Here is a 26,461-nt window from a genome sequence, read left to right as displayed (position 1 = left end):
ATGAGAAAACGCTTCCCCTCTTATATTTGAAAAAATTAACGCAACACGCAGAGCATCTTCCATTCTAATGACATGCAATGATAAGCCTTTCTAAACCTGTTGTCCAACAAAAGTTATAAAAACAAGTCACAAAAACATTATAACTTGTTTTTAATTCACAACATCAGTCGAGTGTTTGAAATAACTTCCTTATGTTGTGATCTGATGTGGATTCTCATCACAGAATGAGGCAGACGATAAATTCTATACTCATATTCAATGTTTGTCGATTAGCAATGGCTTATGAAAATACCCGAGATGGCTTGAAGAACACAGATTAACCATATATTATTGCAGACGAGTGTTTATTGTCCTTAGATTTAATCATTCAAAATATTTACCTTTATATCTTGTTTTTAATAAGTTACAGCAATAGCGATGCTTTTATCCATATTAGAGAAGCTGGAACAGAACGTTGTTTGCGCTACTTCTATGATGCATATGTGTTTTCTTTTTTAGCACAAGGGCGCCCTCTGGCATCCAGTATGAATGAAACCCATTCTATTTTGCGTAAAAATAAAAAAAATTATACCTCTCTCAAAAGAAAAATTAAGCAGACACATACTAAACCACACTTTATCTAGTGTGCAGAGGTTTACAGGAGTATTTTGTTAATTTGTTCCAAAAAAACCCACACTGAAGTGGCAAGATATCAGAACCGAACCGAACCGAAAACCGTGGTTAAAAACCGAGGTACGTATTGAACCGTGGACTAACTGTATTGTTGCATCCCTAATATATATATATATTAGAAAATGGCCAATCGTTTCCCTAGATAAGACCCTTATTCCTCGGCTGGGGTCGTTTAGAGCCCTTTGAAGCTGCATTTAAACTGCATTTGGTAAGTTCAAACTCGTGGGCACCATAGAAGTCCACTAAATGGAGAGATCTTTTCCTCAAAAAACATAATGTCTTTACGAATGAAAAGAAACCGTTTTTTAATTTTTCTACTTTCATTATTAAATAAAAAAATGAGTGAACGAATGATACACAGATTGAAAGGTGTTGTGCATACTTAATTGTCACTTTGGATGGAACCCCAGCTACTGATATTCTGTTCATTGTTGTTTCTTTGAGTTTTAATGATCACTGCTGCTCTATCACAGGCTTTACCGATATATGAGCTGGTGCGTTTAAGCACAGTAGCCGAGCAGTTTCGCACAAAGTTGCCTCATCTGAAGATGGCATGGGAAGAGTACATGCAGAACTTCAACCCGTGTCGCTGCGCCGCCTGCATGAATAACGGCATTCCTGCGCTCTCCAGGACAGACTGCAGCTGTATTTGTAAAAATGGTTACAGGGGTCATGCCTGTGAGGAGACTGAAAGAAAAGGTAATGTACTTAATCAAAATATAGCTCTTACTTCAGAAATATATGTGGTTTGAGTATTGTCGTTAAAGGTGCTTCAAAAGGTTCTTTAAAGCATTTCTTGCTTACCTTTTTATAATCTGAAGAACCTTTTTGGCACAAAGAACCTTTTTTGAAACAGAAAGGTTCTTCAGATGTTAAAGGTTCTTTATGGAACCATTTAGATAAAGATTCTTCTATGACATTGAAGCACCTTTATTTTTAAGAGTGTAGAGCAAATACATTGTATGGACTACCTTTTGTACTTTGGCTCTCAAGCTCTATAAAGGACAAAAAAACAGCAATTAATTAAATTTCTAATCACGATTATGAATGCCACGATTACGTAATCATCCAAAGCTGCGATTACAAAAATAAAAAAAACTGTATTATTCTGCGTGCTTAAGAGGCGTGTTTAGAGCATGTCACATTGTGAGAGGTGAATCGATATTGTTATCATGGGCACATCAAAATACAGAGAATAATTATAACAAATAAACGCTCTGGGGTGCGTTTCCTAAAAGCATTGTTAGCCAACTATGGTCGCAAGTTCCATCGTTACCAACGTAGTTCAACGATTGGGTGTTTCCCAACAGCATAGTTCAAACGAACATTCGCAAACAGCGTTGCAAACCTGCTTGGTTGGAACTACAGCTCTCGACCTGTTGTTAAAAGCATTGTTTCTTGTTAGTAAGACATGTGGGCTTAATAAATTATGCTCTTGGTCACTAACAATCTATATCCTCAATTTTAGCTAAATATAAATGCATTTTAATCTATGTATTTTTGTGCGTCCTTTATAAGCACCGTTTTTGATTGGTGCGCATGTGCATAAAAGCCTAATGGTGCATTCACACTACAGCGTCAAATCTGCGCTCAGTGCCGCTGGCAACGCTACAACGCGACTGCTTTGGGGAGTGTCTAATTTAGGGCTGAGCACGCCTCTGAAAAACAATGTTTACACCCTGTTTGCGCTTCATTTGTCTTTTTTAATGGCGGTTCACAAAATAAACTGTAGCATGAAAACATGCAAAGTACATTTACTTTTGCTTGACTTTTTCAATAATATGTGATTTCAGCAGTAATCCACCAGTTTCGGAAACATGCGTCATAGTCTTTCCTTGCCTACTTCTCACAGCGATTGGTTGTCGCCCGGCGTTTTGCGCTCGAGATTTGCATAAAGTTGAGGAATGTCCAACCTTTTGACGCTCTCAGCTGCTCTCAACGCCTTCTCCGCGCCGCTTCCAATCCCAAAATGCACCACGCGACCCTTTACGCTCAACTTCAGCATGAATGAATTGAAAACGCTCGCTTCGCCCCACTCGCTTCGTGCCAGTGTGAACGCACTGTGAGGGAACCCCGGAGTATGACGTAAGGGAGAGCACGCGATGAATCAAACATCAAATAAAGTGAAATGACGGAACAAAAAATTGTAAATTAGTCATTAGGTGCCATGTTCAATATAGCTGCATTTTTGAGATCTCTAATCAGTTAAATAGCAGAAGTTATTACTCGGTTGAGTCATAAACAACGGCCCTAAGTTGTTGAACTAATGTGGTTCAAACGACAGAGGTGCGACTGTGTTCGGGAAACAGTCGTGACTACTTAGTTCGTTTCAACAACAATGCATCGTACTATGGAGGTTAACCAGCGAGTTACATCGTTGTACGGGAAACGCACCCCTGGATGAAAGCGCACTTTCATTCTCTGACAGCAGATGGCGCTAAACATAATGCAGCCGTTACCCCGGAAACCCCAAAAACAAAACAGCTCTCAGTTTCGGAAAAGTGTTTAAATTATTTAAATAGACATTCAGATTTGTGTATTTGCTGTGGTGTTCATCACAGCGCCAAATACTTAAATATTTAGACTTAATTGGTTATTTGTTTTCAAACTTTTTTATGGACTACAAAATATTGTTTGAAAGTATTTTGATTCTTTATTGTTCGGTTAAACTTTACATTAGGGCTTCATTAGTTAACATTAACATAAAATGCCATTGAAACATTCTTCTAAACATTCATTAATCTTAGGTAATTCCAATATTTAATAACAAATTGTTAAAATCAAAAGTTGTAACTGTTATTTAATGAGCTAACATGAACTAAGAGTTGTATTTTTTAACAAAGATTAATAACTTCAGTAGCAAATGTAGCTATTGCTGATCGTGACAATTAATGCATTAACTAAGAGATCTTACTGTAAAGTGATGCCTATTGGTCTTTATAAATTTTTGCACTTTAATCTGTGTAAATTTTCTAATTTTTTGTGTATTGCTTTATTGTATTTGAATGTTCAGTTAGAAAATAGTTGTTAAAACTTTTATACTATATTATGACACCGTTTTTTGCAAATAAATTTAAGTATTGTGATAATACCATGAGAAAAGCATTGTCAATTAATCGCACGTTGAAAATTGATATATCCCTATATCCCTATGCATAATGCATATTTTTTACTTTTTTATTTAAAGAAAGCTAACCAATGTATTATTAACATTTGTGACAACGAGAAAAGGAGCATAATTATATATATGTGACCCTGGACCACAAAACCAGTCATAAGGTTAAATTTTACAAAACTGAGATGTATACATCATTTGAAAGCTCAATAAATAAGCTTTCTGTTGATGTATGGTTTGTTAGGATAGGACAATATTTGGCCGAGATACATTTATTTGAAAATTAGGAATCTGAGGGTGCAAAAAAATCAAAATACTGAGAAAATCACCTTTAAAGTTGTCCAAATTAGGTTCTTAACAATGCATATTACTAATCAAAAATGACATTTTGATATATTTACAGTAGGAATTTTTCAAAAAATCTTCATAGACATGATCTTTACTTAATTTCCTAATGATTTTTGGCATAAAAGAAAAATCTAAAATTTTGACCCATACAATGTATTTTTGGCTATTGCTACAAATATACCCCAGCGACTTAAGACTGGTTTTGTGGTCCAGGGTCACATATTTAAAATTATGGCATGCAGTTGCTTCAAACAATGATATAAAGCTATTTAAAACATCAATCAATGTAAATTGTGATAATTGTAATTAATAATCACAATTACAATTTCAAGGAAATAATCGACAAATATGATTTTTGTCATAATCGTGCAGCCCTAGTTACAGGTGATAGTCACTTATAGAATACAGTTGAATATATAGAGTATTCAGTCCTCTCAAACACTAACAGTGAGGACATGGCCTAATACTGGTGTAATGGAGCCAAAGGCCTTTGCAGAGCACAGTTTCTAAGGTTTTTCTCTGTGACAGGTCCTACACATGGAGTCTGGAGCTGCTGGAGCTCCTGGTCCACATGTAAGTTTGGAAAAAAGACACGAGAACGAAAATGCAACAACCCACAGCCAAAGGATGATGGTCTGCCTTGTCAAGGAATCAGCAGTCAGAAGAAAAGTTGCTAAAAAGCATCATAATGCAACATAATACCACTTCTGTCTGCTTAAAATATAGATTCTGTCATTGATATTATTTTTTTGTTGTTGCAAAACAAGCACAAATTTAAATTGCTGTTTTAGATTGACCTTTGCCAGCTAATGTTGTTCAGTTTAATCAAAGTATGCAAATTTTGGGGGCTTTTTGACCTTCCTCGGTCATGTTCCCTCTAGTTTCTCTTCAGTTGTTTACTGTCTCTCTCTCTATATATATATATCTTTAAAATAAAAAATAAAAAAATAATTTTAAGGAAATGTTTACCTAACAATGTCTTGTGGTTGTTTGTAAAACAAGAAAAATATTTTTATTCAGTAACTGGAAGTACACTCTTAAAAATAAAGGTGCATCAAAAGGTTCTTCAAGCAATGCCATAGAAGAACCATTTTTGGTTCCACAAAGAACCGTTCAGTCAAAGGTTCTTTATAGAGCCATTGCTTGCTTACCTTTTTACAATCTGATGAACCTTATTTGGCACAAATAACCTTTTTTGAAACAGATACAGTAGGTTCTTCAAATATTAAAGGTTCTTTATGGAACCATTTAGATAAATATTCTTCTATGACATTGTGAAGCACCTTTATTTTTAAGAGTGTAAAGTTGTAAATACATTGTATGGACTACCTTTTGTACTTTGGCTCTCAAGCTCTATAAAGGACAAAAAACAGCAAACTTCTTAACCTAGTTGTAGAAAAAAAAAAAAAAAAACATGAAGCACATAAATGGGCTTTTTTTTCAACCTGTAGTTCTGGGCTTCCGTAATGATCAAATTCAAACATTCAAAGAACTCAAATAACTTTAGTTGATTTTTAGTTAGGCATCAATACTGTGTTTAATTTTTCATAAATGTAGATTTTTCGTAAATGTCCAAAAAAATATTTAAAAAATTATAAAGTAAACATTTGTGCTTCACAAAATGTAAAGTGTCACTTTGTGGGTGAATATCTAGCAGAGTTAGTGGGCTGCACTACAAAAAATGCTTTTCTTACGTAGATTTTTTTGTCTTGTTTCCAGCCAAAATATCTAAAAAATCTTGAATCAGGAAGGATTTTCTAGACAAGAAAAAATTATTATCTTGTTTTTAGTAAAAACAAGTCAAAATTAAGTGAATTTTTGCTTAAAACAAGCAAAATAATCTGCCAATGGGGTAAGAAAAAAAATCTTATTTCAAGCAGACAACTAGATTATTTTTCTTACCCCATTGGCAGATTATTTTGCTTGTTTTAAGCAAAAACTCACCTAATTTTGACTTGTTTTTACTAAAAACAAGACACAAATTTTTACTTGTCTAGAAAATCCTTCCTGATTCAAGAATCTTTAGATATTTTGGCTGGAAACAAGTAAGAAAAGCATTTTTTGCAGTGTGTTGAGTAACTTAAAGGTATTTAGGAGATCCTGAAGATCATCATTACCCAATGTAATAGAAAGATTTAGTATATTGGGAGATTCCAGTGTTACCTGTTCCAGTGTAACAAAGATATCTGTCCCAGAACAAAATCAAAGTATTTACAATACAGTCCCTTGCAAAGGTATTCATACCTCTCATACCTCTCTTTTTGCCATTTTGTTATGTTAAACTGCTTTAAATTACTTTTTTCCACATCCATCTACACTCCATGCACTATGATGACAAAGCAAAACACAACTTGTCATAACTTCAAAAATGTACTAACAATAAAAAAATAAGTAAGTACATTGTAAAAGCATCATATAGCTCTTTTTTGGGTATTATTCAACACTGCAAAAATGCTTTTCTTAGATTTTTTTTCTTGTTTCCAGCTAAAATATTTAAAAATGCTTAAATCAAGAAGGATTTTCTAGATGAGTAAAAATTAGTTTCTTGTTTTTAGAAGAAAAAAAAACCAAGTCATAATTAAGTGTGGTTTTGCTTGAAACTTGTTTTCCATTTGAAATAATATATATATTTTTTTTTTTTGCTTACCCCACTGGCAAATTATGTTGCATGTTCTAAGCAAAAACTCACTTAATTTTGATTTGTTTTTTCTGAAAACAAGAAAATAATTTTTACTTGTCTAGAAAATCCTTCTTGATTTAAGAATTTTTAGATATTTTGGCTGGAAACAAGACAAAAAAAAAATCTAAGAAAGAAAAGCATTTTTTGCAGTGAACAAGATTTGCACATCTGCATTTGGCAGTTATATACTGCAAAAAAAATGCTTTTCTTACTAAGATTTTTTGTCTTGTTTCCAGCCAAAATATCAAAAAATTCTTAAATCAAGAAGAATTTTCTAGACGACTAAAAATGATTTTTTTCTTTTAGAAAAAACAAGTCAAAATTAAGTGTGTTTTTGCTTGAAACAAGCAAAATAATCTACCAATGGGGTAAGAAAAATAATCTTGTTTTCTGTTTGAAATAAGATTTTTTTTTCTTACCCCATTGGCAGATTATTTTGCTTGTTTTAAGAAAAAAATAACTTAATTTTGGCTTGTTTTTTTCTGAAAAAAAAAAAAAAACAGTCCCACAGCATGAGGCTGCCACCAGCACACTTTACTTTTAGGATAGTACTCTGGAGCTGATGAGCAGTGCCTAGGTTCCTTCAAACATGATGCTTAGAATCAAGGTTCATCAGACCACAGAATCTTGTTTCTAACAGTCTGAGGGGCTATTAGATGCTTTTTTTTTTTTTTTTTTTTGCAAATAGTGTGTTTTCATGTGTCGCTGGGGTGTTGCAGTGATGTTTGTCCCTCTGTAAGTTTCTAATATCTCCACATATGATCCTGGAGCTCAACTAGAGTGACCATCAGGTTCTTGTTCACCAGTCTAACCAAAGCCCTTCTCCATCAATTGCTCAGTTTGCCCAGGAGGCCAGCTCTAGGAAAAGTCATTGTTGTTTCAAACTTCTTATATTAAGGGTAACAGAGACTACATGTGTGTAAATGTCTGGCTTGATGTAATTCTGCTTCTGAGCTCTACAGGCAGTTATTTTTTTTATTTTTATTTTTTTATTTTTTCACCTCAGGGCTTGGATTTTGCTCTAATATGCATTTTCAGCTGTTAGACATTTTAGTTAGTAATTTGTGCATTTCCAAATCATACCCATTCAATTGAATTTGCCACAGGTTAACTTCACCTGAAGTGTAATAATGTCTACAAGCGATATTAATGCTGCTGAGCTGAATTTAATCAATTTCATCCCAAATAATGTATTTAAGCCTGTATTTTTAATACATTTGCAAAGATGTTAAAAACGTTTTTTTTTTTTTTTCATTATGGTGTCTAGAGTGTAGATTGATATGAGGAAAAAGTAATTTAAAGCAGTTTAACATAAGCAGCAACATAAAATGTGAAAAAATGAAAGGGTATGAATACTTTCGCAAGGCACTGTATACAATATATATTTTTAAAGAAAATGAAGTCTACGAGCGATTATGGTTTTTGTATGGACGTTATTTCCTTCAGCGGTGAGTAAATGTAATTAGTGTAAGGGATTTACAGTTAAGACACCTCAACCAGTTATGATGACTGAAAACCAGAGATGCAATCAATCAAGAAAACATATTTTTACAGCATTTTTTCTTTTATTACAGCTCTAGTTAAAGAAAATTATTTATTTGCATGCATTTGCCCACTAAACCTGGCAATATATTTTATCCATGTTACAACAATATTTAATTGTACAATTTTACTTTTTGATACATTTATTTGTTGTTTGTCAGGTGGCAGATAGGTTCAGCAATCGGCTGATTCCTCCTGAGGCCCAGGGCAGGTTACTCCACCGTTCTCTGGTGCTGGATTATTACACTGGCGGCTTCGTTTCTGGCTCTTTTGTGTGCAGGTGGACCATGAAGACCAACAGCTCCAGCTGCCATCTACTGACGATGCTGTGAGTGTTAGGATAAAAAGAAAAATACATGACAAAATCAGATTTTCACTTAGCACAAGCTTTTGTGCAGAAGGGACTTTCAAGTGAAGAAAATCACATTCAATTTGCATAGTATACTGTACATAGTATGTAATGCCAAGTTTAAACTCTAAACTACTACATACTACTTTATATACTGAAGTAAAGTAATGTAAACTGATACTGAATAGAATTTTGCTATTGACCATGACAGCATTAACTCATCAAGTGAAGATGAAATGGTATAGAAGAGTGTCATAAGCATGCTTTCTGCATTTTTAAAGAGCTAATTCCGTGTAAATCATAAAATGACCTACAGTACTGTATAGGAAAACTCTTGGGGCCTCATTTATAAAGTGGGCATGTACTTAAATCTAAGCAGACGAAGACACCACTGCAGATTTTTGGAAATAAAAAAAAATTGTTCTAAATTAAAGCATTTGGATGATGACTGGTGATCATTTATGTGTTAATGACATTAATTAGGAGTCGTTTACGAGGCAGAGAGCTGAAACCATTCAATTGCGCGCGAGTTAAAGATAATTTGCGATTCATAGATTTCACATCTGAAAGAGAGGTATGCGTGCGTTTTCTGTGCATACGTTCATTTTATGAATTGCACACATATGCATATTTGAGAGATGATCGGAAGATTGAATTTAGGATGGTTTCTGTGCAACATTTATGTATTAACAATGATGATATAAATACTGTTCAGTTTTTTGCATCGTTTTATGTCTTAAGAATGTATCGTCAAGAGCCGCAAGGTTTAATTTGGTTTTGTCTGTGTTTGTTTTTTTTTTACTCCTAAAGATTTGGTAACCATTGACTGCCATTATATGATTGACAGACTGCAATGGTTTCCATTAAAAATCTTCATTTGTGCTCTACTGAAGAAACAAAGTCACCTACATCTTGGATGCCCTGGGGGTAAGCAGATAAACATCCCTTTTAATTGACATGCACATCAAGTGCAGCATTTGGGACAGGATCAAAACATCTCTCTTTTATGGATAATAGACCACACAGACAAACCTTTCCGTCGGGTTATCTCACAGCTCAGTCCTTTATAACCAGCTGGACAAATACAAACACACCTTGAGCCTAACAAGAGAAAAAAACACATCTCATAAGAATCAAAGGAACTTCTACTCTTGAGCTATTTAGGTATTTAAAAACAATTTAAAAAGCCAATTAATCAGTTTATGAAAGGTATCACTCTAAGACATTTTTCAGTGTTTTTTCTTGAATAAATGAATAAATTAAATACTACTTTTTAGTCGTTTCTGATTATTCTCACCTCTGAGCACTGCTATGCCGTTATTGTGACAGGGCGAGCAACGACAGGAGCTGATTTCTGTCAGATACTCTGACAGAGCTCTCTTCAAGTTTTTCTTCAGCATGTTAGCATTCGGTTCTCGTGACGGCACCAACTCATAGAGTGGTTCTATCTGTAAAAAATAGTGTAAATGTAACATTACAGGAATTTGCAAAGTAAAATTAATTCATATGATAAAAGAAGTCCTACGACCCTACAGAGAAGGATACACTGATACAAAACAACAGCCACAGAACTTCTGCTGTAAGTATGGAATAAAATATTTTTAAAGTGAGACACTGCAGGTGAATAGAGCAAAAAAAAATTAATAATAGTTATCATCTTACTTACCAAGTTGATTGATTAGACTGATAATTTGAAAAAAAATAATAATAATACAAGTGTTTAAATATGCAAATCAGGCATTATTTAATTAAATATTATGTGCTAATTTGCGTACATTTCTAGTATAAAAATCTAAACACTGGATGAAGTCAGTTTCAAAATTCATGTTTATTTTTTTTTACATATTAGAGTCAAATTTACAGATTTTTGGGTATCTCATTTTGTCACTCCATAATTGAGCAGGCAAAAATATATTTTTTACATTTTTGGGGGGGTACTGAGGTGGAGATTCATGGCTCAGTGTAGGTGAAAAAACTAATTTTGATTAAACGGCCTTTAAAAATATGGATTGCAATCGAAATCCATTGACACAAATAGATAAAGTCCTATAAAATAAACACTTAACAGTATCTTTTGGATGTTTTCATTCCACTAGTCTGAAAAAACACTTAATGAAAAACCAAAAAGGCCAAAATCTCAAATTTGACAGGTGCATGGAAAAAACAGTTTTTGCCTGCAGTGAAAAATGTAAGTAAAAATATTAAAGTAGCAAATAATACATCTACTAAACCACCTGTTTCTGGAGGTCCAACGTCCTGCAGATTTTAGCTTTAACCAGCTCCAACAACACTTGCCTAATACAGTTTCTAGTGAGTCTGAAGACCTTGGTTAGTTGGTTCAGGTGTGTTTAATTAGGCTTTGTATAGAAATGCACATACTGAGTGAAAAACTATACCTTCTTGCGAATAAAATCTGGATTGTAGAACACAGCATCGCCCCACAGCTGCATGACGTCTGGAGTCGGCAGCTGTTTTGCAGCTAGACGTGAGACCGTTTCACTGTCACCGCCTCTCACTACAATAAACAAGTCTTCCACCATGTCCCTCTCTTTAGTGGAATCTGAATAGCCAGACAACAAAACAATATTTTTTAATGAAAGATCACCGCTCAAAATGAAAGTAAAGGAGATGCTCACTTCCAGAACAAAAATGTACAGATAATGTACTCATCCCATTGTCATCCAAGATGTTAATATCTTTTTTTTTTTTCAGTTGAAAAGAAATTATGTTTTTTGAAGAAAACATTTCAGGATGTTTCTCTACATAGTGGACGTCTATGGTCTAACTTCCAAAATGCAGTTTAAAGGAACACTCCACTTTTTTTGGAAATAGGCTCATTCTCCAACTCCCCCGAGTTAATAAGTTGATTTTTTACCGTTTTGAAATCCATTCAGCCGTTCTCCTGTTCTGGCGATATAACTTTTAGCATAGCTTAGCATAGATCATTGAATCCTATTAGACCAATAGCATCGTGTTCAAAAATGACCAACGAGTTTTGATATTTGTCCTATTTAAAACTTGACTCTTCTGTATTTATATCGTGTACTAAGACCAGCGGAAATGCAAAGCTGCGAGTTTCTAGGCCGATAAGATTAGGAACTACACTTCCATTCCGGCGTAATAGTCAAGGAAGTTTGCTGCCGTAATATGGCCGAAGCAGGCGGAGTATTATCAGAAATGAGTTCCCAACTAGTTTAGCATTTGCACATGTGCTGCGTGGTATTACTGCTCCTGCTTCAGCCATATTACAGCAGCAAACTTCCTTGACTATTACGCCGGAATGGAAGTGTAGTTCCTAATCTTATCGGCCTAGAAACTCGCAGCTTTGCATTTCCGCTGGTATTAGTACACGATATAACTACAGAAGAGTCAAGTTTTAAATAGGACAAATATCGAAACTCGTTGGTCATTTTTGAATGTGATGCTACTGGTCTAATAGGATTCTATGATCTATGCTAAGCTATGCTAAAAGTGATATCGCCAGAACAGGAGAACGGCTGAATGGATTTCAAAACGGTAAAACTCAACTTATTAACTCAGGGGGAGTTGGAGAATGAGCCTATTTCCAAAAAAAGTGGAGTGTTCCTTTAAATGCGGCTTCAAAGGATCCTAAATGTGGTTGTAAATGATCCCAGCCGAGGAAGAAGGGTTTTATTTAGCTAAACGATCAGTATATATATTTATTTTTTAATTACAATACTGTCTTGGTATGTTAATGTATTTGGTCTTGGCGGAATAGATCTGCAATGCAACTGCTGTTGGTTATTGCTGTAGTTGTAGATTATTGCTGCTGCAAGCAAGTACAGCACTTGCTACTGCCAAAGCATATGGCGATGCAGTGTTATGAGTATTTAAGACATACTGCTGCTGCACAAATAGCATAAAATAACCCATAGCAGATCTATACAGGAGCTGGGGAAGGTGAAGGATTTCAGAGGAACTACACAAGCCGAGCGTTTTGAGGTTACAAAGTATCTAAATAATATATAACAGATTGTTTCGCAAAATAAGACCCTTTTTCTTCTGCTGGGATTGTTTACAACTGTGTTCAGAATAGTTTGAAGCCGCATTTAAAATGCATTTTGGAAGTTCAAAATCGGGGCACCATAGAAGTCTATATAGAGAAATATCCTGAAATGTTTTCCTTCTAAAAAAATCATTTCTTTATGACTGAAGAAAGAAATACATGAACATCTTGGATGGGGTGAATACATTATCTGTAAAGTTCCAAACACTCTGGTGAGGTCTCTGCACATTAAAGGGGTCATTGGATTCCCATTTTTCCACAAAGTGATATGATCTTTAGGGTCTTAATGAGAAGTCTATAACATACTTTGGTTAAAATTTCTCAATGATAGTGTAAAAAACACTCTTTTTACCTTTTAGAGCAAGCTATTTTGTTGCATGTTCCTTTAAATGCTAATGAGCTCTGCTTGCCCCGCCCCTCTCTGCAATGGGATGACGAGCCGTAATATTTACTTTAGCCGCATTTAGCCACATTTAACTTGCTAAATAATGATTAATAAAGGCCCTTTGCTCACTTCTGCTGCGAATGAAGCTACATCACGAATGATTTGCACGAACATAAACGCATTAGTACACTGTAAAAAAAAAATCTCGTAAAAAAATGGTCAAATGACTGGCAGCTACGGCTGCCAAACAAAAAACTTAATATTACAGTAAAATATGTTAATTGAAATATAGTGCAAAAACAATAATTTTACAGAAATTTTCATTAAAGGTTTTACAGAATAAAAAAAAACATTATATTACAGATTTTTCCTTGTTTCAATTACGAGATTTTACTTTAATTTTACAGTTTGTGTTTGGCAGCCGTAGCTGCCAGTCATTTGACCGTTTTTTTGTACAGGACTTTTTTTTACAGTGTAGATCAGTGCTTTCCTTTCAAAAAACGAAAGTAACATTATCCTCTGCATCTTCAGCGGCTCAGATGTCGGGAGTAAATGATGACTGCTATGTTCATTATTACATGCAACAACAGAACACCTCAGTTGCTCAATCAGAGACTTTCTTTTCTGAGTCACACAATGTCGATCAGAGTCGGACTGTTTCAGCTCGGTGAGGGCGGGACTAAGGTAAAACGCTCATGTCAATCAACTATTGTGGGGAGTGGCCTCTGTCTGTGTGCCATCACAGCAACATAAAGCTGTACTGAGAATGACAATTTTTTAAAAAGGGGATATTACTTTTAAAGATTAAAAAAATGCCACTGTTTTTTTTTCTTTCTTTCTTTTTGCTCACCTCCAAGCTCATTAAGCAGGCCTGCACAGCCACCACCTGAAAGTCCTACGCTCACATACACCGACTCAATTTGGGCCCCAACTTTAAGACCAAACTGCACACATTTCTTCTTGTCTTCAAGCTTGTAGTCTATAATAAAAGACGATACATTCAGTTTAGGCTCAGCCTTTGAAATGACAGGATTCTCCATGTTTTGATCACATACATTTACCTACCAGATTTCTCTTTTGTCTCATCATTGAGGACAATGGTATATTCAAAATCTCCTCCAAGAGTGGCCTCTCTGATGAAATGTGTCCCATAGTCGCTGTACAGCTGGCGATATTCTCCGTATGTGTATTCCAGTGGCAGGGCTTGCAAGCGGGACAGGAATTCAGGGTGTAGCATCAGGTTTGATGTCTTTAAAGCATAGCGCGCTACCTCAAGCTCAGCGTGAGCTCGGATAAATTTCTTTTTCTGGGGACAACACGGTATAAAATCATGATTGGCTTCACAGTCTGGTCAAAAAGTTATCATTCTCTTGGCCATGCTGCCCTCCAAAGGCAAAGTGCAGTAACTACACGTTAAAATGGACTTTGTGACAATTGTTTTGTCTTGCGGCAAAGTCTCTTTGTTCAATTTTGTCCCGTTTCAGAGAAACAAGATTCTCAACATGTTTGACTAGCTGGCGTAAAAACCTTTAAGGCATTTTTCTCAGATTCAGTGTTGGAGTAGTTACTGCACTTTGCCTTTGGAGGGCAGCAAGGGCTAATTACGTTTAAACTTCAGTCAAAAACTACTCACCGTCCCTGAAAAGTTGCGCATCTTTGTCACTGACTTCTTGTACTTGTGGTCATTATAATTAAAACTGAGCTCAAAAACATTAGGAAAACCAATTCCAAATGAGACGCTGGTTTTGGACAAAGTTGCCGTGGTTTCACTCCTGAAGTATTCATCGTAAGATTCATATGCCTCCAGTGTGAAATCATAGGAGCCTTTCGTCTGGGAACAACAAAGTAAATTATTTCAAATAAAACAGAAGTTCTGAATCAACCATTAGTTGTCACTGGTAATACTTTTATCAGAGAAGTATGTAAAGATGCAGCATAAAAGATACTCCAGTGTTATTATGAAGCAGTGTTTCAAAAGCTCCAAACGCTAATCTTTTGTACTGCAGCTTTCATTTTAAACATGCGACATACCTCTATTGTGTACTGCTCTATATTATATGGCTTCCTGTAGCGAACATCTTGGATGAAATAAGGCAAGCAGCCGCCAGCGTAGTATCGGTTATCAAGCACCACTGCTTCCAGTTTGCCATTCAAAATGTTGATTCTGGGAATGAAGAACAAGTTATCTTCATAGTTGACACAAATACATGAGCAGCTAAAAATATCCTTAAAATCAAACATGAATTTATGAAAAAATGATTAGCATGGCAATGATGGCACTGAAAAATGAGAGTTTTGTAAAAGCACAATAAACCGTACTGTGAACACTAACATTGAACAAACACTAGGCTAAATATTTTATATGGCTGCAGAAAATGTCATGCTTTCTTAAAACCTGGTTACCCCTTCAGTCGAATCACTTCGACGTTACATTGGGATCTCGCTTGAGAGACCGATCACCTCTGAGCCTTATTAAAAAGGCCAATTGAAAATTGGCGAGTGGACGTGCGCGCCGGCCACGCCCCCGTACATACGGGTATATAAGATGGCTGCGCGCACCACTCAGTCAGACTTTTGCTTTCAGAGCCGATGTGTCGAGCCTCTAAACAGCCGAGAAGAGTTCTTCAGAGTTCATGCTCCCTCCTGCTGCTGCGCTGCCATAACTAAAAGAGTGTTTCACAGAAAGAGCATTGTTTGGCAGCCGTCAGCGCGGTCCCGCGGGCGGCCGTTTTCACGGCCATATAAAGCCTTTTTGCATTCCAGCGAGCAGCCCCGGCGAGTGCATTGCCCCGCGGCCCCTCCCTGGGCAAACCGGGATCACAAAAGAGCAATTTCTAGCGGCCGTTTTAGACGTCCTTTTCAGGATGTCTTTTCGGCCGTGCGTTGCTGGATGTGGTAGTTTCCTCTCCTCAGCGAACGGACATGAGCGCTGCCTCACGTGTTTAGGCTTTGAGCACGCTGGGGTGGTGCTCATGAATGGTCCATGCGGTGAAAGCATGACCATGACCACGCTGAAGTCCTGCCGCTCGTTCGCGAGCTGGCTCCCCCCGCCTCCCTCCCGTGGTCAGCCGTTGAGCCGCCTATGCTCTTCGGCCACCGCGGTGGGGCGCGGGGGGGGACATTCAATTTACGATAGACAGCGTTCCGCCGGCTCAAAAAGCCCTGCGGACCTCTCTATCTCAGCGCGGTCCCGTTGAGTTTCCGCAGCAGACGCTTCCCCGCCTGGCGGGCTGAGCGTCTCCTTCGGTGCTCCTGCAGAGGATGAGATGCCTGTCACAGCATCAGAGGGAGAGTCAGACGGTGACACATCTCTTCCCGCGGCGCGGCGCCCACCCGTGGTCGCTGCCCCCCCGGAGGTTGATGTCGAACTGTCGGCTATGCTTTTCCGGGCAGCCGGGGGGGATCGGTTTGAGGGTTCCTCAGGGGCCTCCGGCCGATCCTTCTAGGCTGGACGACTGGTTCCTGGGGGGGGCACCGGCGGCAGCGCCGCGCTCCCCCCCGGTCCCGTTCTGACCGGATGTGCATGAGGAGCTGACAAAATCGATGGCGCCCTATTCATTTGAAGCGCACTCCAGCTCCTCTCCCCTCGCCACTCTCCATGGCGGGGCAGCCAAGGGGTACGTGGCGGTCCCCCAGGTCGGGCGCGCCATCGCGGTGCACCTTTGCCCGCGGGCGCGGCCGCCTGGTGGGGCCCTCCGCGTCTCCCTTTTAGGGCATGTGAAATTTCTTCCGCCCTCATCGGCTGGGCCTTTTCTGCGCCCCCCGACACGCTGCCCCGCCCTGCAGGCCATTGCAACACTGCAAAAGTGCCAGGTGCAGGCATCTTAAGGCCTGCACGAGAGTGGTCCTGACCAGGGGGTACTTGAAGAACTCCGCGCCGCCACTGACTTCGCCCTTCGGGCCACTAGGTCGCGGCGTGTCCCCTTGGTCAGGTGATGTCCACCTGCGTGGTCCAGGAACGCCACCTATGGCTGACTCTGGCCCGGATGGCAGAGGCCGACAAAGTTTGCTTTCTCGACTCTCCCATTCCCCAGAGCGGCCTATTCGGCGACACCGTGAAGGGTTTTTGCTCAGCGGCGTCGAACGTATCGCCGGCCCCCAAAAGCCTGCGATCCTCCGCCCATCAGCATACCCCGTCGAGTTGCCAGAGCAGTATGCCTCCCCGTCGTTCGGGCTGGGCGTCTCCTCTGGCGCTCCAACGGTCCAGAGGCAGACGGAGGCCGTCCAACATATCCTGCCCCGCCGCGAAGTTACCATTCCGCCGCCTGGGCCCCCGCCTCCGCCTGCCCGTCGCCGAGGGCGTCCCCCCGCAGCTCCGTCCCCTGCTGAGCCACACGATCCAGGCTCGCAGCCGACGTCGAGCCGCCCGTGGGAGAGGGACGCCGCTCGCCTCTCAGGGTCCTGCGACGGAAGACCCTCGCAGGCGAGCTTCGAAGCGTCCCTGATGCGAGCACCCCCGGAGGTGGAGAGAGCTACTCTGTCGGCACTCCCGCTGGAAGCGGGACTTAGCCGGTCATTTGAAATCACAGAAAGACCCAGCTTTCTCACCTCTGGGGCCCCGGCCCCGAGTTTCCTTCCTGAGCAGCACTTCCACTCCTCGGAACCAGACTCGGGACCGGATGTCGCCAGCGCGGGAACCAGGGAAGTAGGTAAGCACTGCTTAGCGCAGTTAGACACTTCTCCAGGACGTTTATCCTTCTGGGTTTTGTCTCCTTCCCTGTCTTTCCCCAGGCTGCCCCACCACGGTCACGCCGGTCAACGTTCCCTTGATACCACTACACTGGTTGATACGGACGGTACGGCCCGGCTCCAGGCGTCCGCCCAGACTCACAGGTACCCCTTACATTCTTTATTCGGAAACAGGCGTGCCTCTGTTCTGCCTGCGGAGGTCGCGTTCCTACTGGCGAAGGACGCGATCCAGCCTGTCTCTCCGGCCGGGACGAGGTCGGGGTTTGATAAGAGTCCTGACTTCACGTGTCCAGTTAAAGTGGTGGGTTAACATCCGCCCTGGATGGAGCTCTGTTCCGATCCCTTCTTAGGCTGTCGGCACACATGCTCACGACGACGCACATACAAGTATGTTTCCGTCTCCAGGGCTGGGTTGCAGCCATCTGCCTGAAGGGCACCCGCTGTCGCGTCTCGATCTTTCCCCGGCGCACACCCCTCCGGCGGTCTGCCCCGGGGGTCGAGCGCTCAGCGCGAGGTGCTTCCACTTGGCTAGTCCCTCTCCTTCCTGCCTTCTTTAGGCCATGGGAGCTCCCCTGTCCCCTCTTCGGCAGACAGGTACTCGCGTCCTCAACCGTCTCTTCGACTGGTGCTTACCAGCCCACTCGTGAGTTCCGTTGTGCGAATACAGGGACCTGGTGCCTCGGCACCTCCGCCATCTGGTCCTTCAGGCCAACCGAGGGAATCCCTTTCCTCGGTCGGGAGCCCGACTCGGTCCACAAGACGGCCCGCCTTGCTACCAAGAGCGCGCAGTTGGTGCTGTAGTCCCTGAGCTAATCAGGTACTAAACAGCGGTCCTCTCAAAATCAGAGGCTCCTGGGGCACATGTCAGCTCTAGCCGCTTGCCGTTAAGCTGTTTCATGTGAGACCGCTGCAGCACGATCGAGTCCTATGATGGGCATGGCATCTCGGCTCTCTCCGGACTGGCGTTTTCCCGCAGTATTGCCGACAAGTCAGCCCGTGGCTTACCACGGGTTGGGTTGCCATGTACAACAGAGGCTTACAGCCCCTCCCATCTGCTCCCATGGAGTCCAACGTGGCAGATTTTGCTACTTGCCATTCATTTGAAGCAGGGAAACTCAACCGTGCAGCCGCCCGGTTCCCACGGCAGTCCACCCACCTGCAGAATGGCGACTCCACCCCGTGACGCAGCTAGTAGGAGTTATATCGGCAGGCCCAGCCACATCCGCTCGCCCTCCCGATTCCTCCCATTGTCAGAGTAACTCTGGCACATAGCTGACCTCCGGGGCCCAAGTACGCCCTTCCCCAGTGAGCCTCCTTGCGCAGACTCTGTGCGAGTCCAGGGAGGACGAGGAGTAAGTCTGAGGTTGCGCTGCAAGGACGGCCCACCCGGACTTAGGTCTTAGTAACCATCCCCTCGCGGCAGTCCCTCCCTGTAAGGGCACGGCTTGACACCGTAGATCTCTCCGGCCTTTCACAGGCCGTGGTACAAACTATCACTCGGTACTGGGCTCCCTTGGCAAAGGCTGGCTCACGCACTGAGATGAGGTCTATCGCTGGCATTCCTCTCGCTGAGAGGCACAGAGATACACGATTGCAGTAGTGCTTCCTTTCCTGCAGGAGAGTTTGAGCGCAGGCTGTCCCCTCGACTCTCGGAATATATGCCGCCGCTTAGCCGCATATCACATGCAGTAGATGAAGCAAAATAGGTAAGCACCCACTGGTCGTGAGGTCCCTCAGAGGTGCCAGACTGCGCCTCATACCCTCTTGGGACCCCCCCGTCGCCCTTCGGGGCCGCGGGGCGCTCCATTTGAGCCCCTGGCCTCAGTCGAGCTAGAATTCCTGTCATTTAGACAGCGCTCCTGATTGCCCTGGCCTCCATCAAGAGGGTAGGAGACCTACAAACTTTCTCTGTAGGGGAGCTTCCCCGTCGCCTTCTCAGGCCGCGGGGCGCTCCCTTGGAGCCTCGGGCCTCAGTCGAGCGAGAAAAACGCTCCTGACTGCCCTGGCTCCCATTGTACGAGCAAAGGTTCCCCAGAGGTGCTCAGTGGGCCTCAGTCGAGTCCTGTCATTAAGACAGCGCTCCTGACTGCCCCGGCTCCTATTAAGAGGGTTGGAGACCTACAAGCTTTCCTTGCCAGCAAAGTGTGTCAAGAAGTTCGGGCCCGGCGACTCTCACGTTACTACCTGAGACCCCGGCCCGGCTATTGTGCCCAAGGTTCCCCACCACGCTTTTCCGCGGTCAGGTGGTGAACCTGCAAGCTCTGCCCTGGAGGAGGCAGACCCAGCCTTGCGATGTTGTGTCTATGTGAAAATGAATTCGCTCGGCACTTCAGACGCACCTAGCAGCTTATCTGCTTGGGGTTCAGCAGAAAGGGAATGCTGTCCCCAAACTGAGGTGGCTCATTGGGTGGTAGATGCCTCTCCCTCTCTTATCTATATCCGGGAGAGCCATGCCCCTTAGGTGTTCATGCCCACTCCATTAAGAGTGCTGCTTCATCCTATGCGTTGGCCATGGCGCCTCACTAGCAGATATCTATAGAGCTGCGGGCTGGGCGACACCTAATACCTTCGCTAGGTTCTTCAACCTCCGCGCAGAGGCCGTTCCTCCCGTGTCTTAACATAAGACTTCAGGCGAGCGGGGGGACGGCTGGTGTCGGCTTGCTGCGCCATTCCCACGTGGATCCGTGCGCTATCTCCCAGAATGTTCCCTCCGGCGAACCTGGGTCCTCCATGCCCCGCAGTCAGGGCTAGATGCGGAGTAGTCCTTGGCTGTGATCCTGCCTGGGTCTCCTTCGCCCCGCAGGTTGTGGCTATACTTTTCAATATTTTCCAGCGGAGGAGACCGCTGTTTCCCTCGTGTATCCCTAAGAAATCTTATGGATATATTGAATTATTCTCATTTCCACATGCACAAATTGCATGTGCTCCGCCCCCCCAACCCATGCTTCAGTACATCTGGCATCCCTGCAGGCCCCCTTATAAAAAGGGGGCCTCGGGGCGTTGGGAAGGTTACGTTCAATGACCGCCTGCGGACACGTCTGGGAAGACCTGCCGGCACGTGGCGTTGTGCGTAACGCGGCGTCAGGGTCGTGGCCTTTTCCATGGGTCTAGTTCCCAATGTAACGTCGAAGTGATTCGACTGAAGGGGTAACGTCTAGGTTACGAAGGTAACCCTCGTTCCCCGAAGGAGGGAACGGAGACGTTACATTCCCCTGCCACGCCCCTGGCGTCGCGCTGACGCTGGGCTCTCCCGGCTCTTCAGCAAAAGCCTGACTGAGTGGTGCGCGCAGCCATCTTATATACCCGTATGTACGGGGGCGTGGCCGGCGCGCACGTCCACTCGCCAATTTTCAATTGGCCTTTTTAATAAGGCTCAGAGGTGATCGGTCTCTCAAGCGAGATCCCAATGTAACGTCTCCGTTCCCTCCTTCGGGGAACGAGGGTTACCTTCGTAACCTAGACGTTTTCATGCACCTGTCAAGTTTGAGATTTTAGGCTTTTTGCTTTTTCATAAAGTGTTTTTTCTTTTCAGACTAGTGGAAAGAAAACATCCAAAAAAACACTGTTAAGTGTTTCTTTTATAGCACTTCATCTATTTGTGTCAATAGATTTCAATTACAACTTTTTTTTTTTTTTTACACTGAGCCATAAATCTCCACTTCAGTAGCACTTACACACACCAAACTTGAAATTTTTATTCCTGTTTTATTCCTCTTTTGACTTTTGACTCTAATCTGTCAAAAAAATTAAACAAGAATTTTGAAACTGACTTCATCCAGTGTATACATTTTTGTACTAGAAATGTATGCAAATTATTGCATATTAAATAATGTCTTATTTGCATATTTAAATCTAACATTTTAGAAAACTTGTAATACAAAAAAATGTTTGCAATTATCAATGTAATCAATCAACTGAGTAGTAAGATGATAACAGCATTTTGCCTGCAGTGTCTCCCCTTAAAATGCACTGAAAAGCATTTATGCTAAACTAAATTGTACTTTAATGTTATTTCTATTAATACTTGAATGTCATGTATTTAAATATACTTGCCATTACATGCTTGCAATGATGAAGTTGCAATTAAATGTTAACTTCAAATGCAATACTAAATAATTCTACAATTATAATTAGAATCAAGTATTTAATTGGTTGTGTGTCAACATAATAAAATAAATGTGACAAAAGATTAAAACATGATTTAAAAGTGTACTTAGATAACTAAGATAAGAACCGTATAAAAATGACTATATGCACTTAAGGTAAAAACATAAATAAACTAACATGCCATTACCAGGAATGAAGTAGATGCAGACACTTACTGCAAATGTTGCAACAATAAATACATGGAACTTCTGGATCAATCAGTGAGCTGTAGTTGTTTAACCACAAATGCAATATTAATAGGTCAGTACAGGAGTGTATTAAACAAACGCACCCTTTGGCAAGATTCTCGATTCCATAATACTCCTCGGTTGGCTGATTACAGGCTTTGGACACTTTATTACAGTTCAGTTCATCAGAACCATCTCCACAGTCATCATCTCCATTACAGCGCAGACTCTCCAGCACACAGCGTCCTGTTACACAAAACACTGCCTTTAAACCTGTGTTCAAACTTCAATATTACATCTGTTTATTTAAAGGGACAGTTCACTCCAAAAATTGTTAAATTGTGTCACTTTAAAACATTCCTAAAGAGATCATGAAATAAACCCATATGAATCGAGCCGCTTATTCCAAGTCTTCTGAAGAAACACTTTGGCTTAAACTGCTCTTATGGATTTATTTTGCTGTCTTTCAGGTTTGGAAATACATGATGGTGAAATATGTAATTGATGACAGAATTTTTATTTTGGGGTGACCTTGTTAATACATTAAGGCGAGACACTGCAGGTGAATAGGTAAAAAAAAAAAAAAAAATTATATATATATATATATATATATATATATTTATCACCTTACTTACTCAGTTGATTGATTACATTGATAATTGTTAATTTTTGTTGTATTACAAGTTTTCTAAAATGTTAGGTTTAAAATATTCAAATGAGGCATTATTAAATGAAAAATGAACCAATTTGCGTACATTTCTAGTACAAAAATCTAAACACTGGATGAAATCTGTTTCAAAATTCTTGTTTAATTATTGTCAAATGTTTTTACAGAGGGGTTTTTGGTAGCTCATTTTGTTGAACTTTATTTTTTTTTACCATTTTGGGGGAGTAAAATGTATAAAATCAAGCTAATTATATATGAAAAATCCCTCTGTAAAAACCTTCAAAATATAGACAGGAATAAAAATGTCAAGTTTGGTGTGTGTAAGCGCTACTGAAGTGGAGATTTATGGCTCAGTGTAGGACAAAAAAACTCATTTTGAGAAAACGGCCTTTAAAAATATGGATTGTAATTGAAATCTATTGACACAAATAGATAAAGTCCTATAAAAGAAACACTTAACAGTATCTTTTGGGTGTGTTTTTTCCACTAGTCTGAAAAAACTCTTTATGAAAAAGCCAAAAGTCACAAATCTCAAATTTGACAGGTGCACGTCCTTAACTGCTTAAGCTGAATTTTTAATGAAATTACACAAAATTCACTCAAAACTGGCTAGTAAGTTTCACAAACATAGCAGGTGATGTTGAATTAAACATTATATTATGAAGTAAAAAGACTTAGTAATAGCAGTGTCATGTAAAAATTTATTCTTTTGAAATATTCTGTTTTTAACAGTGTATATTAAAGATGTACTGTTGAAGTCAAAAGTTTACATACACCTTGCAGAATCTGCCAAATCTTCATTAGTTTACCAAAATAAGAGGGATCATACAAAATGCATGTTAGTTTTTTATTTAGTACTGACCTGAATAAGATATTTCACATAAAAGATGTTTACATATAGTCCACAAGAGAAAATATTAGTAGATGCTTATGAAGAAAAAACAATGCATTAAGTGGCGGGGGTGTAAACTTTTGAACAGAATGAAGATGTGTGCATTTTTCTTCTTTTGCCTAAATGTCTTTTTTTTTTCTCATTTGGTACTGACCTTCAGAAGATACTTACATGTTTCCCACAGGACAAAATTAAGTTAAATTTACCCTGATCTTCAAATTCATTGCTCTTAATGCATGCTTTTTCCTTCTGGAGCATCAGTGAGCGTTTGAACCTTCTGTAATAGCTGCATATGAGTCCCTCAGTTGTCCTCAGTGTCAAAAGATCTCAATATCATACAGTCATTGTTGGAAAGGGTTTAAAATAAACAAAAATGCTGAAAATCCAAAAAATCTGGACCTGAATGATTTTTCTGAAGAACAGCAGGCAGTTTAACTGTTCAGGACAAACAAGGGACTCATGAACAACTATCACTAAATAAAACAAAAACACAGCTGTGGATCATTCAGGTAACAACACAGTATTAAGAATCAAAGGGATGTAAATTGATGTGAGGGTCACCTGTGACAGTACAGCGGAAGCCCTGACATGGAGGAATGGGTTTCTGGCAGGAGTATCGCGGTGGAGCAGTGCAGGGTTCCTCTTCTCGGCCGTGATCGTGACACGGCTCTCCTCCAAACTCAGACGGCTGGACCACCGTGGCATAGCGATACTGAAGATACAGAGAGAGCAAAAAGATGTGCGGAGACACAACAACTGTGTAAGAGATCTCTCACATTTAGAAAAACATGTTTATGAAGATAGAGATACATGACATTTAATTTTAATTAATTAATTTAATGGGGTCCAACATTTTGACATTTGGTTCTCAAACCGAAATTTAACTGCAAAAAAAAAAAATGCTTTTCTTACTTAGATTTTTTTGTCTTGTTTCCAGCCAAAATATCTAAAAATTCTTAAATCAAGAAGAATTTTCTAGACGAGTAAAAATTATTTTTTTCTTTTAGAAAAAACAAGTCAAAATTAAGAGCATTTATGCTTGAAACAAATAAAATAATCTGCTAATAGGGTAAGAAAAATAACTTGTTTTCAGTTTGAAATAAGATTATTTCTGCTTACCCCATTGCTTGTTTCAAGCAAAAAGTCACTTAATTTTTTTCTGAAAACAAGAAAATAAATGTTACTTGTCTGGAAAATTCCTGATTTAAATATTTTTAGATATTTTGGCTGGAAACAACAGAAAATCTAAGTAAGAAAAGCATTTTTTTGCAGTGTTTAAATCTGAAAACAAACACTGCAAAACAATTATTTTCCTACTTGATTTGTTGTCTTGTTTCCAGCCAAAATATCTAAAAATTCTTAAATCAAGAAGGATTTTCTAAATGGATACAAATAATGACAAAAATATTAAGTGTAAAATTAAGTGCATCTTTGCTTGAAACAAGCAACATATCTGCCAGTGGGGTAGGAAAAATAATCTTGTTTTCTGCTTGAAATAAGATTTTTTTGCTTAGACTTGCTTTTTCTGAAAACAAGAATATCATTTTTACACATACAGAAAATCCTTCTTGATTTTAAGAATTTTTAGATATTTTGGTTGGAAAAAAAGACAAAAAATCTAAGTAAGAAAAGCATTTTTGCAGTGTTTTGGGTGAGCCATGCCTTTATTTGTTTATTTTCAGGTTTAACACTGCAACAAATGCTTTTCTTACTTAGTATTTTTGTCTTGTTTCCAAAATATCTCAAAATATCTTAAATCAAGAAGGATTTTCTAAACGAGTAAAAATGATTTTCTTCTTTTCCGAAAAAACAAGTCAAAATTAAGTGCATTTTTGCTTGAAACAAATAAAATAATCTGCTAATAGGGTAAGAAAAATAATCTTGTTTTCAGTTTGAAATAAGATTATTTTTGCTTACCCCATTGCTTGTTTCAAGCAAAAAGTCACTTAATTTTTTTCTGAAAACAAGAAAATAATTGTTACTTGTCTGGAAAATTCCTGATTCGAGTATTTTTAGATATTTTGGCTGGAAACAACAGAAAATCTAAGTAAGAAAAGCATTTTTTTGCAGTGTTTAAACCTGAAAACAAACACTGCAAAACAATTTTTTTCCTACTTGATTTGTTGTCTTGTTTCCAGCCAAAATATCTAAAAATTCTTAAATCAAGAAGGATTTTCTAAATGGATACAAATAATGACAAAAATATTAAGGGTAAAATTAAGTGCATCTTTGCTTGAAACAAGCAACATAATCTGCCAGTGGGGTAGGAAAAATAATCTTGTTTTCTGCTTGAAATCAGATTTTTTTGCTTAGACTTGCTTTTTCTGAAAACAAGAATATCATTTTTACACATCCAGAAAATCCTTCTTGATTTTAAGAATTTTTAGATATTTTGGTTGGAAAAAAAGACAAAAAATCTAAGTAAGAAAAGCATTTTTGCAGTGTTTTGGGTGAGCCATGCCTTTATTTGTTTATTTTCAGGTTTAACACTGCAACAAATGATTTTCTTACTTAGTATTTTTGTCTTGTTTCCAAAATATCTCAAAATATCTTAAATCAAGAAGGATTTTCTAGACAAGTAAAAATGATTTTCTTCTTTTCCGAAAAAACAAGTCAAAATTAAGTGCATTTTTGCTTGAAACAAATAAAATAATCTGCTAATAGGGTAAGAAAAATAATCTTGTTTTCAGTTTGAAATAAGATTATTTTTGCTTACCCCATTGCTTGTTTCAAGCAAAAAGTCACTTAATTTTCTTTTCTG

The 26,461-nt window shown here is 39.6% G+C and overlaps 2 protein-coding genes across 3 annotated transcripts in view; one reads left to right on the top strand and one right to left on the bottom strand.

The window, feature by feature from the left end:
* Window positions 1-5,098, top strand: part of c8a (complement component 8, alpha polypeptide) — a 12,079-nt gene extending 6,981 nt beyond the window's left edge. The window contains exons 10-11 of the mRNA XM_073848994.1: window positions 1,146-1,371; window positions 4,664-5,098. Coding sequence (XP_073705095.1) covers window positions 1,146-1,371; window positions 4,664-4,812 — 375 coding nt within the window. The 3' untranslated portion in view covers window positions 4,813-5,098. The remainder of the gene's footprint in view (window positions 1-1,145; window positions 1,372-4,663) is intronic.
* A 3,245-nt stretch (window positions 5,099-8,343) lies between these two features.
* The window catches only part of LOC141343722 (complement component C8 beta chain-like), a 70,862-nt gene continuing 52,744 nt past the window's right edge, over window positions 8,344-26,461 (bottom strand). The window contains exons 16-25 of one of the 2 annotated variants that reach the window (XM_073848356.1): window positions 24,262-24,412; window positions 22,246-22,387; window positions 15,150-15,282; window positions 14,752-14,949; window positions 14,184-14,424; window positions 13,969-14,097; window positions 11,103-11,266; window positions 10,004-10,154; window positions 9,739-9,807; window positions 8,344-8,683 (exon numbers count right to left, since the gene is read on the bottom strand). In XM_073848356.1, the coding sequence (XP_073704457.1) occupies window positions 8,532-8,683; window positions 9,739-9,807; window positions 10,004-10,154; window positions 11,103-11,266; window positions 13,969-14,097; window positions 14,184-14,424; window positions 14,752-14,949; window positions 15,150-15,282; window positions 22,246-22,387; window positions 24,262-24,412 (1,530 nt within the window). In that variant the 3' untranslated portion in view covers window positions 8,344-8,531. The remainder of the gene's footprint in view (window positions 8,684-9,738; window positions 9,808-10,003; window positions 10,155-11,102; window positions 11,267-13,968; window positions 14,098-14,183; window positions 14,425-14,751; window positions 14,950-15,149; window positions 15,283-22,245; window positions 22,388-24,261; window positions 24,413-26,461) is intronic. The other variant, XM_073848355.1, reaches the window with a different exon arrangement.

This window comes from Garra rufa, chromosome 10 (assembly GCF_049309525.1).
Source record: "Garra rufa chromosome 10, GarRuf1.0, whole genome shotgun sequence".
In the NCBI taxonomy this organism is placed as follows: Eukaryota; Metazoa; Chordata; class Actinopteri; order Cypriniformes; family Cyprinidae; genus Garra; species Garra rufa.
Note: the sequence above shows the minus strand (reverse complement) of the source record. Positions and strands in the feature narration are given on the sequence as shown.